Source organism: Thunnus maccoyii, chromosome 19 (assembly GCF_910596095.1).
Source record: "Thunnus maccoyii chromosome 19, fThuMac1.1, whole genome shotgun sequence".
NCBI lineage: Eukaryota > Metazoa > Chordata > Actinopteri > Scombriformes > Scombridae > Thunnus > Thunnus maccoyii.
This window is the reverse complement of record NC_056551.1, coordinates 10354647-10368953: the sequence shown is the minus strand read 5'-3', so window position 1 is coordinate 10368953 and position 14307 is coordinate 10354647. Positions and strand designations below refer to the sequence as shown.

The following is a 14307-nucleotide window of genomic DNA, read 5'->3' as shown; positions in this document are numbered from 1 at the left end:
AAAGTGTGAGTCTATTCAGTTTTTCTGTTTATTTGAAAGAAAAAATATAAATCTCTTTTCACAAAGACCTTCAGTATAAGTACCCTGACCGGTGACACAAATGATACACAAAAAAGATTGAAAAAAGCTTACATGAAAAAAAAAGAACTTTATAAAACATTTGAAACATAAAATGAGCTTTTTTAAAAACACAAAAATGTAGAATCACGTTCATTCATAGGCAGATTTTAAAGAATCAAATCATGCTCACATCATCACAGATGAGATGAAGAGGAGGATGAGTTTCCCGTTTATATCGAAGCTGCACATACACATATCAGCTTGCCCTCCATTCAGACCCAAACACACTTCTTTGTCATAGATGAACTGGTGTTGTTTATAACAAAATAGCTTACATTTGACCAATCAGCAACAAGCTCATGGTGAAACTTCATAGAGATTACATAAAGAAAAACATATTTTCTGATACAAAATACAACTTAATACTGTAGAAAGACGCCTTAAAATAGGAGTCACATAGTCCTATAATACAATACACAAAACCCCACTGATGTACTTGAAGTGCATTTGATTTGCTTTGCATGATTAGCACGATGTTTCCGTCACTCACACGATTTTGCATCACCAATACACACGTCAAAGTGCACACGTCACAAAAAGAGATCATGTTCAGAACCAAATAGACTGTGGTTGATGAAAGTGGTGTCTCCGATATGTGTTTGGAAATAAGTGGGTGATGTATTGACTTGCATTATTAAACTGGATAAAGGGCTCGAATGTAGTGCTTAGAGCAAATGGAGTAGATGTGGTGCAGGTTTTGAAGCACTCAACAAGACAACGATGTAGCATCACCACTCCTAAAAGCAGTTGTTAGCCTGTTATTTATAATACAAATCAATGTTGACCAATTCTTCCTTTCAGAGCGGATTTCTCCTCTCGCTGTAGTTTTGATTGATCTCAACTGAGAGAGAAGCAGTGCTAATGATGTAATAAATGCTTCATGCTTCCACAGCTTCAGTCTTTCCACAATATGAGACTGTTATTTGCTGGAGTGTTAGCAGAAGTCATCACAAATTGCGCCATTTGTTGCCATGATGGAGGTTCACTGAAGAAATAAACCAAATCCATACACTTTTTTACTACTTCTGCAGTCGTCTGATATCCTCTAAGTGCCTCAGATAGAGCTGATGTTGAAGAAAAAGCACGGACGATGATCCAATCGGTAATCCAGGCGCTTCATTCGTTTAAAAAATGATTTCAGTTCATGAAGACTTGCAGGGCAGAGGGCTAAAGTAATAAATGCAGCAATTGGGGTCCTTTGGCACTGAATGAATTTCATTAAGGAGTGTTGCAGTGTCTGATTTATAAATCATTAGCCCGTATAATATATCCCACTGTTCTTCTGTGAAAATATGATCCCAGCTGCGTTTGTTGTCCAAGTCCAAAACCTAAGCTTTGGCCGTGGGAATGTTAAAGTGTGTCCATTAAATATGGAGAATCTGTAGCTTTATATCACCTCGTTCATTTACACTCTACTAGAGCAGAGAAAATTGTCTTGCTCCTACGACCGATTCTCTCGATGCAGAAGGGAGGATCTGAAAGGAGAGTAGATAACCAGCGTTATTATAGTTATTATTACTGTTATTATTACAATTATAAAATACACAATGTTTGAGTTGGTTGGTTATTTTGTGTGTATGAGTAAGTCAGTGTTGGTAAACCCACCTGAGAGATCTACGACTGTCTTTCTCCATGTTGTTCTCAGGTCCTTCACTCTCATATGAGGCCAGATGCAGCTCTGCAACAATCGAACAAGCCTGAGTTTAATTTGTTGTCCCACTGAGTGAAAAACTGCTATCATACACCTGACAGTTGTATGATTTATATATGAGGAGATAAATGCAGTGATCTGTAAGACTGTATACTGACCATCTTCGCTGAAGACAGGTGTGGTGACGAGGTACTGGAGGATCCGGCGGTCTCTGTTGAATGGGCAAGCAACCTGACGCCAAACCAGAAACTCGCTCACTTGCTTCGCCAGCTCCCACAGTTTCTGTTTAAACACAGTGACAACAATCTTAATTCATGCTAACAATACTTTAAAAAATGAATTTGTTGGCTCTTGTATATCCTCAAATAGCACTAAATCATAAAGACCATATGGCATAAATAAAAACAAAGCATTCAGAGGGAGAATGTGTTGCTCTTTTTTAGCCACAAGGGGGCGTCATGAAATAACATGAAAGACAATAAGCCTCGTCTCAAAGCCTACAGTAAACTATTAGTGTAGCTGTTACATAATTCCACAGTGAATTATGAAATATTACTGAGTGTAAATGTGTTTTTAATAGTGCTGTCTGTTAATATTGATGACAACAGTCAAGTCAAAAGCACAGAGCTCTGTTTTATGTGTAATTTTAAACTTGAATTGTGGACCTACTTCAAAGTTGATGTGTCCATTGGGAAGCCTGCTGGCACAGCCCTCATTCAGGAAGTAGATGTCTTTGATGAGGAGACTGAAGAAAGGAATCACAATCTGGAGATAAAACATGACAGAAAGTTAACATTCACATTATACATCAGGGATGTGACACTTTTTTTCTTTCTAGAACCATCCTGTGTGCTCTCTCACCTTCTCTTGGATGCTGTGTGCGGTCTCAGACCTCTGGGTGGCACCGCGGAGCGCAGTGCGGTAGTTACTGAAGTTACTGGACGGGTCCATCTGGTGCTGAATGAGGTCAGACAGAGAAGACAGTCAACAAACAGACACAGGCTTGAAAAGTTTAACAGAAGAAAGAAATCACACACATACATTAAATGCAGACAGCAGTACTGGTACCACTATAGAGACTACATATAGTGGGAGAAGATACCAGACTATCAATAGCTTATGGTGAGACAATATATTGTGATACATGTAGGCAGGTTTTCTCACCTCCAAGATTTCAAACTTGTCAGTGTTGACTTTACTCCAGGTCTTCTTAAGTCTGGAAACGGGACTCATGTTCATCCCAGCTGAGAGACACAGAGAGAGATGTATGTTTGAAAACCTGACACTTATTGTAACAAGCTGGATCTCTTCAAGCCTCCACTAGTTCAGTTTGAACTTCCTTGAACAGATTTTTTGTTGTGAATCATTAATTAGCGTTATCCAAACTTCAGCTGTGACCTCTATTCAACTGGATTATTGGGTAATCAATCAAGAAATGGTGAGAACTACAATAGCAGCGTCGCCTACGTAAACTACAAGTTGTAACAGGGTGGCTTGTGAAATTAAGAATAATGTTGATTATTGGCTTAACAAGAAGCAGTGACTCAGTTTTAAGTATTAACCTTGAGCTGATGTTGGATTTCTACTGTTTCTACTTCCTTTAACGTGTGCTGGCAGGAGTTTAAGAAGTGTAGTGATGCTGTAAGGCATTTCCCAGAGATCATCTGTCATTACTGCTGTGTAGGGGTGGGGTATGTTGTCTGCTATAAATCATCTGTTGATGAAAAGTGAGTGTCTGTAGAATACTCACTGATGATGGCCATGAGGGAGTTGAAGTTGCCGATGTTAAAACACTCTTGAGCCACATCGATGAAGAACTCTATGATGCGCGCTCTATGTTTCTTCTTCACTGGCTGAAATGAGAGAACACAATAGGAAGTGAATCAAAGACTCCTCACTCACTGGTTTTGTATTATATGTACAATTTTAACAGACAGACAGAGATAAAGAGATTTCTGAACTGTTCCTTTAAGAACAACGTACCATACAGATCTCAGTGGCCACCAGGTAACTCAGTCTGTTGAACCAGTTTACGTAAGCCTCCAGGTTGCTGGTTTTACGCTTCCGGAAGAAACCCTGAAACACAGTCGGAGGGACAGAACACAGTCAAAACACAAGCACAGTCCACAGAATGAAAGAGATGCAGTTTTCAAGGTTTTATTGGTATTTATAAATCATGTTTCTGTCAGTATCTCATTATGTTTAGTGTTCGATCCAAACAGTAAAAAATGTCTGAAGACACAAGTCTCAGTCTTTAAAAAGCAAACTGGTCCTGTTTGTTAGAAGTAAGAACATAAAGTGAAACATCTAGAAAAAACGTAGTGGGGAATTATGGGTAGAGGTAGACTGACAACTTAAAGTCTTTTTTACATTCCGTATGGAAAAACAGTCTCAAATGTGAACACTTACTCTTGATCTTGGAAGAATATTGTTTAAGTTTGACAAAGAAATGTTTACTCGAGGTCCATTTACTAGCCTTTCCTAGAGCTTTCAACCCCATTTCATGGTCTTCCTCATCTTCCTCTGAACAATACAAATACTGAGCAAACTGTGTGTGCAGAGGAAAACCATAAGATGCAGCTGAAAGCTCTGAAAAAAGCAAGCAAGTGGACATTGAGTTTTTTTGTCAAACTGAAACAATATTCTTTTTGTAAGAGTTTGTTTTGCAATTTGTGCGCATTGTCCGTTTTATACTTGACAACAAACATCAAAACCCGGACATGATTAGCTCTATGAGATTCTACATCATCAGTGTCCAATAAATCATTTTATATAAAGTAATACTTAGAAACAGGCAGCTGCTAGTCTGTAATTTCCTTTGCAAATGGATCTTGAGAGCCCTCACACCCACACAACCTCTGAAACCTGCACACTGCAGTCTGTGATGTGTCTGCTGTTATTTTCATCTCTTTTTTTTTTTTTTTCATCTGCTTTTGGTTATTCTGGTTTTCTGTGAGACGGTCCGTGGTGAACCTGTTTGCCAGAGGCACTTTTATACAAATAAACATTATAAAAGCTGTGTATAAATAAACTTGACATCGGCCGTGATGACGTAATCCCGGAGATTCGTGGCTCTATTAAACGCTTACACAACTCTGGCAGCCCACTCTACTCCAAACTTCCCCTCTACACTTCAGGACCCCTTGCGCTGACTCAACCGCTCTTTTACACAAAGTGGATCTTATATAACTGGCACGGCACCGGTAAAGGCCGAGATGCAGCACGGCCACAAACACCGACTGAAAGCTTGTTCTCAGGAGCGCTGATTGAAAAACAACCCTTCAGCTGACTCACAGGACCACTTAGCAGGGAAAGAGCTCTTCAGACGTACGCAGAATGGCTCTTTTATACTGTGTTTGATGCAGTTTCAAAAGCTACATTAAAAAAAAAAATTCACATCTATCTGCCGGGAGGATCTTTCATGTGGTTTCTAAAGCAAATTAACTTGAACTCGGACGCGGACCACAAATTAGGCTCAGAGCAGAACCACCAAGACGCTAGAAATCAAAATAACTAAGAATGACTTAAAAATAACTACAAACTGGGTCTTCTCTGTATCATATCATTGATGCTGATAATTATAAACAAGTCATGTGTCTTCTTCTTTACACACAAAACTCCTCTATGATTTGAATGATTCAGTTTCATTATGATATCTTGTTGACATCTTCTTCTCGTGTAAACAAATGCTCAATCATCTATAAATTCTGTCAATTAGTAACATGCGATACTAGAGGGGAAAGAAACACACAAAAATACGATAACTAACAAGGAAATTCAATAGATCCAAGATACAAGTTCAAAGTCTAATGGGATGGTGTAAAACGAATGTTGTGCGCTGTGGTGGCCAAGAGGAAGCTGAAAAAACTGTAGAGAGAGCTAATTCATGGACATTAGCTCGTTCGTTGTAAACTCAATTATACCTTATGGTTCTCAAGAGGATCCTTCATGGCGAATGTTTGGATGAACTCCTCGGGGCCGATAAAACTCAGCCGGTCCTGGAGGCAGAGAACAGGATGAAGAAAAGCGTAAACACAACAATAACAGTAACATGTAAGAGGAAGATGACGACAGAAAAAAAAAACAGGAAGATGATCTAACAGAAAAATAAAGAATGATGTAGGAGACAGAGAATGAGAAAAAGGAGATGCTGGAGAGATGTCTTCATGCGCAGGGAGAGTTACGACTTTAATAAAGGGTCATTACAAAAAAAAAGATCACACACACAAACCAGATTTGTGCTCTTAAAAGTGATTTAAAGTTGCCACAAAAAATGGTATATGACTGAAAGCCCTTTCTCTTCATATAAAAATGACTATATTAATAAACCTTTCTTTATGCACCAACTGCTGTAAAACAGACCACACAACGCGGTTTATGGGTAAAACAGTAAAACTAAGAAATAACAATCGTAAAACAAAAATTCAATAACTTAGCTGTTTAACACTTAGATGAGCGTGAACCTTAAAGTGTGTTCCTAATGTTACAAAATCAACACAACACAAAGTCCTGCAAGAACACTTTTCACCAGACGACTAACTAACTACAGATTTGCCTCTCAGTCTCACAATGATTACACACGTTTCTATTCCCAAATCTAACTTCTTACCAGTTCAATGTGTGTGAGTTGCTGCGCGAGGATGAAGGGGTCGTCGCACACGCTCAGTACGTCGCTTCGCTGTCCGGATGCCTGTTTGCTTTTCAGGGAGGCGGGACGCTCCATCGCCACGGCGTTCAGCGCGGCCACCGCCTCCTCGTACTGGCCAAGAGCTGACAGGCGTTTGATCAGCCGCTGGGTCATCTGCTGCATGGCTCGCCACGAGTACTGGAACAATGACAAACAAACGCACAAAATGAAACATAAACACAGATTTAGGTGGATGTTGGGCCAAGAGGTCAACAACATAAGTCATAGATTTGTACCCTGCAGTCTTTCTAGTTACGTCTCGCTTTCTACACATTGTGATTGTTTTAAAATGTATATACAGAAGACATGACACTGACCTCATCCCCTCGGGCCACGTGGTGCGTCATGTCCTTTAGGCAGCGCATCATCCTCTCGTCCCTGAAGTCGTAAGGAAACGTCTCCGTCCACTCGGTCAGCAGCTGCACCAGTTTAGGCGCCACCTCGCGGAAACGGATCTGAAAAACATCATATGTTAAATGTGTTTGAGTGCATATAATCAGAAACGTTTAATAGCATTTATGAGCAATATCTGAATCTAAATGTAATGACATTTGTTTAAGTCATTGTTCCCACTGAATGTTTTCCCTTCATTTTTATTTCCCCAGTGTCATTTTGTATCCTCTCTGTCCGTCTGAAATGTCTTTGCTCATGAAATATTCAATAAATATCTCCTCCCAAAAAAGAATTACAGAGCTCTGAGTGTTTATGTCTGTGGGTGAGAGAGTGTGACAGTGTTATTATAATGGGTGTGAGGTGGTGTGGGAGCGAGAAATAATTATACCTGTGTGCATGTGTGTTAGTGTGTAATCTGCCCACCTTATCCAGCAGGGCGTCTCCGGACCGCTGCTGCTCCACACAAAGGTGACAAACCCTCGTCATGAGCTCGTAGGGGTGCAGGAAGAGGCGCGAACTCAGCAGGAAGGTGAACACATATGACCTCTGATGATGAAAACACAAAACAGCTCTCAGAGATCTTTCCTCAAACTGAATGAGTCTATTTACAACTAGGTAATGTGTTTATTCAAACATGCAGAGATTACATTTTGACTGGGACTTACATCAGGGTAGTAGTCCACTGTGGGAACCAGGTGCTGGATCAGCGCCTCAAGAGATGCTGAAACCAAACTGTTGTCATGGTAACACATCTCCCCATAGCTGGCCGTGATGCCATGTCCGTAAAGCTGGCTTTTCGGCGGAGCGGCGTTGCTCCGACAGGACTGCTCGCTGCCGCTGCTGCTGCTGGTGTGACGGTGGGCACGGCCCGGACAGGAAGAGCTGTGCTGGCGAGGGCTGTGCTGGCGAGGGCTGTGAGGCTGCGGTGAGTACGGGTTCTCCGAAACCGCACAGCTGTTGTAATGATGCTCCTTCACGCTCGAAGAACCCAAAGAGGCGCTTCGATAGGCGGTGCGAGGCTGTGGGATGTCGTAGGGGTTTTCTGCGGTAGAGTAGGCGCCGTTGTAGATGTTTTCCTTCGCGGGCTTTGCGGCGGTGCCGTTGCGGTACGGGCTGTGAGGCTGAGGATGGTTGTTGTTGTTGCTGTAAAGACCGCAAGAGCTGAACTTTCCAGCGTACGGGGTGGTGGGAGGCATGATGACCTGGAGAAAAGACAGAACGAATAAGGATTTATTATTGTGTTCCTTCATCTTTTTATTTTAGTTGATAAATCAGTTAATCATCTACAGATGTCAGAAAATAATGAAAAATGTCTGTCCCAATTTCCCAGAGACCAAGGTGATGTCTTTAAATTGCTTTTGTTGTTCAATCAACAGTCCAAAACTCAAATTTCTTCAATATATATAACAATGTAAAAGCAGCAAATCTTCACATATCAGAAGCTGGAACCAGCAACTAATAATAATGAGTTAAACACTATTAATCATTGATCCATTTTTGATTGTTGATCAATCTTCTGTCGATGGGCTTATCAATTATTTCACCAATCGTCTCAGCAGTGACATTAATTATAGTTCCATAAAAGTGAAAGTGCCATCTTTTATGTAGAACATTACAATTTCTCTCTGAACTGTCCATCTTCCAGTCAAGACAAGTGGCTCTATCAGTGACTCTGTAACCATGACTACAAATGTCTCCTGTATTTGTGTTGTTGCTGTTGGGCTACAGGTTGACTTCTCACTCCCTGAGAATGTGGTTGATGTTTAATTCACAGGTTGTGAAAATATCTGTTAGACTTGATCACTACAAGCAAAGACTTAGACGTGTCTGTGAAAGTAATTACACTTAATCACATAATTTTACCCCTCCTCTGTTTATCCCTTTTGGCTTTGGATTGTTGTGAAATTCACTTTCCATTACAAGTTATTTGTTGACGAAGTTTCTACAAATAGGCAGATTTTTCCTCTGATTCATTGCATCTTTAATCATGTTCTTGAATTTGTTGGCAACAACAATGCCGCATGATGAAGAAAAAAACAGGCTGACAGATGGAAGACCTCAAGACAGCAATGATTTTTTTTTTTTGTCTTAATGGTGAGGATAATTGGATCTGAGGTAGGTAAGCTGATCCCAGATCACCACCGAGGCGTGCTTTAACTCTGGAGCCATCTTTATCCTGCTACTGTTGTCTGTCTAGGAACCACATGCCAGCGTAAATCAAACCGCACACACACTCATACATACCTCACACAGTGATGTACACACATGCACGTACACTGTGCCAGAAAACAAAACCCTGCAGGAATCCAGCAGACTTTTGTTTGTCCATCACAGTGCCGACAGAGGAGGGTATGCCTGAGCCAACATCTTACACACACACACACACACACACACACACACACATACCCTTGTCCACTATGGCGCCTAGCCCCATGCCGGTATAATCCAAACACACACACATGTCACACATAAACAAATGATGGCTCGAGCGACACACACACACACTTTCGTATACCACAGCGCCTGGCGTCATGCCAGTGTAAGCCAGTCCAGTGCCAGCCCGTCTTCTGAACTCTGTGATCTCTGCCTGCTGTTCTCCTTCTAACTCGGTTAAAAGATTACAGTGACTTTACCTTCCTAAAGTTACAATGTGTAATCTGCATGAGCTTGGCTCTGGTGGTCAAATTGAGATAAGAATCTACTGAGTAATATTTACTCCAGTTTGGATGTCTTTTTTTTTCTTCCTACAAGCCTCTGTTTGCACTCTAAGGTGACCTTATAGACGAGAAAAACACATTAAAACTTTTAAACCAGTGGATTTTCCAGACTGAATTCCTAAAAAGCTGACCCTTTGGGTAGTTGCGGCTTCTATGCTGCAGCATTGAAATTTTTACTCTTTCTAAATCATAGGTTGGACTCCGTAAGGACAATTTAATGATGACGTTTGGGAGCATAATTTCATATTGAAAGTATTGTTTACATTCTCTCTGTCTGTAAACTCTGAAAGATTGCAGCCTTTTTACGGAGGAGTTTGATGTGGTAATAATAATACAGGAAATGGCAGAAATGTACAGTTTTGGTATAACATTGTACTGACAAAACCACAAGGATAGAGTTTCATGTGTGTTGCATTCTACATTTTTAAAGCCTTTTTCCTTTTTCCTAATGTGACACAACAGACAATACCTCCTCTGTTGACGAAGCGACACAAACTGTAGCGTGCACCACTTAAATGTCATAACCCAGTTCATCAAGAGGTTAAAACTAATCGAACTTTAGGCGGAGCTGCAGGCAAATATCATCTGTTAATGGATCTAAACCAGTGAAAACTGTTCATGCTGCTTCAAAGAGGCATGTGCACAACAACGCTATTTGGTGGTCCAAATGTCCTACTGTATGAATGTGGCCTTTGTTTGGCTTTTCATAAAATGTTTTAGTGTGCTATGACTGTTTGAAAGCTTTAGAGGTTTTTTTGACCCTGACAAAAATAAACTGATTGGGGCGGTTGCAGGTGTTCATCCATTTGTTTTACAGCTGGACAACACTTCCTTCTTGTATCCCTGCAGATTTGCAAAAGCCCCAACTTCCCTTCAGTTAGTTTGAAAGCTGAAAACAAACTCAATCTTTCAACCTTTTAGGCAGATTACTTTTTTCTAAGTCACATAATGTGGTTTTAAAAGGTACGCCCAGCTATGCTGAGGCCAGTTATAACAGGAGGGGGAGGAGGAGGGGGAGATCTTCAACAATAGAGGTATTATCTATCCTGTCATGGCATTAACAACCACACAAAGACCCCCAGGAAGAGATCACAGCAGATCACAGCAGATCAGACACACACAGCAGCTTTCACACACTCTGTTCGCTACCATCAGCCTGTACAGCATGACGCTCTGCCTCTGCCTGTACCGAGGCTGGGATCATTTTCATATCAGTCAAACCAGTAAAAAAAGCTATCTCATTCTTCAGTGAGGCGTGAACTCTTATTATACCTTGATAGATATCATAAACAGCGAGTTTGTGTGCCATAAAACCACACTTTTATTTCTCAAGTGCAATAAACATACAGGAATTTCTCTTGGTGACTTTAGTTAAGGAGCATATCGAAACTCACATATTGACATAAGGAGATATTACTACACGTGGCTGAAGGGCCAAAAGGCAGCAGCCAACCTTTGGCGCAAAGGAGACTTGAAGAGACTTAAAGGTATTATGTATGAACATGTACAGTGCAAAGTGGACTATATAGCAATTATGCAACATTGCATGCAAGCACACTGGAGCTAACCCAGTCATTCTAAATTGTCCTTATTCAAAGCCAATTGACCCCTGTAAGCATCTACGTGCTCTCTGACCTAATAATAGTCAGTGCTGAAACCCCCTGATGCTCAACTATAACAGGAGCTGAAGGAGACAAGATTAGTTGGAAAACAAAGACTTTTTGTGACTTTTTGAGGCCTTTAAGCAGAGCCAGAAGCTAGAAAATACTTCAACGTTATTGTAAATCTACCCATATTGCCCATTGTATTTGAAGGTTCAGTATAGTTTAATCAATCCCAATGATGCTCCTACTTTGAAATCCCCTTAAAACACGTCTTTTCCATCACAGATATACATGCCATTATCAGTGTTCACAACAGGGACGCCTGTGTGGAGTTCAGCACGTAGGTTAACACAATATGGATGGCATGAGAGAAAGGAACAGGCTAGACAAATGGCGCGCGCTCCTGATAAGGGGACCTGTAAAACAATTTATCAGCTGTTCAGAGTAGTACATGCCATTGTAATGACATGCAATATTTGTTTTATTTTGTACCCCGTGTACTTTGAGACTAATAAGCTACAACAGGTAAGGAGGGTGAGCAAGACAGGCATGTTAGTCTGAGGGAAACCCTTCATGGTCAGCCTTATTCCCAACAATAAACGAGGTTAAAGTCCAGGCTGTGCTCATATCACTTACTCATGGTTTTCACAAAGCTGCACACTAAACAGTTTTACAAGAACAAAAGTTCACCCTTTAAAACAGCACAGGCATATGCAGATATCATGTAAAATGATGTCAGTAACCTGGACACAGTGTACTTTTACTGTATTTATGAATCCAGCTGGTCTAAGAAATCCCAAAGAAATCTATTCAAATTTTCTGAGCAGGAAAACCCCTGAATGTTTATTTAGCAAGTCAGGAGCATAACAAAGAGCTTGGAAAATTACAGAGTTCAAGTTCAAGATTGCTTGTTTTTTTTATTTTATTTGGTAATTTGAGGATGCATTTTGATTACAAGCTGTATAGTATAGCAGTCTGAAATCTGAGATTGGGTTTTTTTTTCCATTGCCATGAGTCTATTCCAACATGAGATACTTTCAGTTTTAGGGTCTCGCAGAAGCAGAAACAAGCCATCAAATCTAACTTCAGTCCACTTGCTTTATAGACCTGTCTGTCTCTTCTTCTGTTGTGTTCATACCAGTTAATAACATATCAATAAACAGCTGAATACTGTATGAGAACCTGCATCTGTCTCTTCATACCCATAATCCTTTCTGTGTTGGGGTTGTTTTCCCTGCACTTTGTTTAAATTACGTTCTTACCACCAGACTTCAAGCGTCGTCATCACCTGACCAAAGTAACCAAACTAAAGCAGGAGGAAGGAGCCCACAGCTCAAACAAACCACTCCACTCACGGTCGAGTAAGCGTACGGGTCAGATGAGGCCTCCGGCCGTTGACAAAACACCAGACGCTGAGACTCGCTGACCAGTTTTAAAACTTGCACCTGCACTTAAATCTGACGGGCAGGCACACAGAGCCGGATACAGACACCAAACTCAGATCGCCTGGAGAGATATCTGGAATACAATTCACCCACTGCGGGACCTGTTTCCATCCTTTATTCTCCACACACACGGCATGCATTTCCTCGTGTGTAGGCTATACACACACACACACACAGAGGCACGCAAGCCTGACATACACACACACACACACACACACACACACTTGTCCCCGTATCATCTGGTAGGCTAGTACAGTATTAACCTAGAGTCAGAAAAGATAATGACACATTATCTCCTCTGCTGTAAGGATATAATAAACCCCAGCCTGTGCATGGGTTTTTTCCCCTCACACGCGCACATTTGTTATTGTCCACACACCTACAGACATGACAAACACTCACAATCACAGTACAGTAGGGAAATTTCACTCTAAGATGTGAAGGTATTCAATTTAAAGGGCAAAACAAGTGGATTAGATTGTGTTTAGACCTCGTGAAGTCCCAAATGTTGCTCCTCAGACTGCCTCTGTGTTCATTATTAAATGAGTTTAACCATTTAATTTGAGGTTTATTTAGGCAACCAAGCTTGAAAAGTAAGGGGAATTTGAGGCAGTCAGTGCAGCAAGTTAAGGTTGCTGTTGGTTTATATAAAAGAGGTGTTTGGCTAAAGAAAGAGATAATTAAAGCCTTTTAAAGTCTGTTTGGCTAGAAGTACACACACTTTCTCTCGTTCTTTTTTCCCTTTTCCCTAGAGACTATCACAATCTGTTATTCTCTCTCTCTCTCTCTCTCTCACTCACACACAGACACACACATACACATACGCTCAAATACACACACACACACACACACACCAGGCCACCATGCCTGTTCTACATTATGGGCTTCTGACTGAGTCATAACACAGCAAAAGTAAAAGCTGAGAGCTGTGAAAAAGCCATGCTGTGCAACCACAGTCCCATCACAGGTGCTGGTGAGTAATGTTTGTTTGTGTCTGTCAGCCAGCCTAATTATAAACTCATATGGGTGGTGAACAACAACAACAAATGTAGATACAGTTTGAGGGAGAAAACAGAAATTAGCTTTCACGTGTCACAAAAGCTTTTGAGTTAAAATGACTATAAAGTATCATTTTAAGTAATTAAGCCTGTTAGTCATGAAATAAACAAACATTATAAAGAGTCTGAGCAATTTAGTGATGCCTAATACCTAACTGCAACGTTGTAAACATAGTTTTCTGACTATAAACGTGAATTTTGTAGAGTTAAATGTCTTATATAACGTCTATTTCAACAACAATAAAGTTTATTGTCTCTATAAATATCCCCTTCATCCACAAACCGAACTTACCTCTTATGTGATGCAGCTCAGTGTCCGAATGCAATCTCTCTTACTGGCAAAAAAAAAAACAGTGGAAAAAGAAAAAGGAGCAAGACTATCCAAACTATTTTGTGATTTCCGCTGTTCGCGTACGTTTCCACACCGAGATAAAGCTGCACGGTGTGTAACATGCAGATAAAGTCTTTCAGTAGTGTGTCCGTGCTGTGCTCAGCTCCATTGTGTGTCCCCTCTACTGATATTTGAGTCAATTTGAACCAGCAGCGCCGTAATGAGCTTCAAAGCGAGGCGTATTCAAATGACTCCCATAGAGCCGGGAAAACTGACCAATCGTTGCTCGAGGGCGGGTGCC

General features: G+C 40.8%; 1 protein-coding gene across 1 annotated transcript; it reads right to left on the bottom strand.

The window, feature by feature from the left end:
* Positions 1-4: 4 nt before the first annotated feature.
* Positions 5-14233, bottom strand: LOC121886250 (ras-GEF domain-containing family member 1B-B-like). The gene is made up of 14 exons (XM_042396214.1): positions 13968-14233; positions 7517-8053; positions 7275-7397; positions 6776-6913; positions 6381-6596; positions 5695-5769; positions 3755-3847; positions 3522-3624; positions 2936-3015; positions 2633-2728; positions 2441-2536; positions 1930-2053; positions 1726-1798; positions 5-1595 (listed from the first exon to the last, which is right to left on the bottom strand). Exons 2-14 carry the CDS (start codon positions 8045-8047, stop codon positions 1562-1564), a joined length of 1782 nt encoding a protein of 593 aa, XP_042252148.1. The 5' UTR covers positions 8048-8053; positions 13968-14233; the 3' UTR covers positions 5-1561.
* Between the last annotated feature and the right edge of the window lie 74 nt (positions 14234-14307).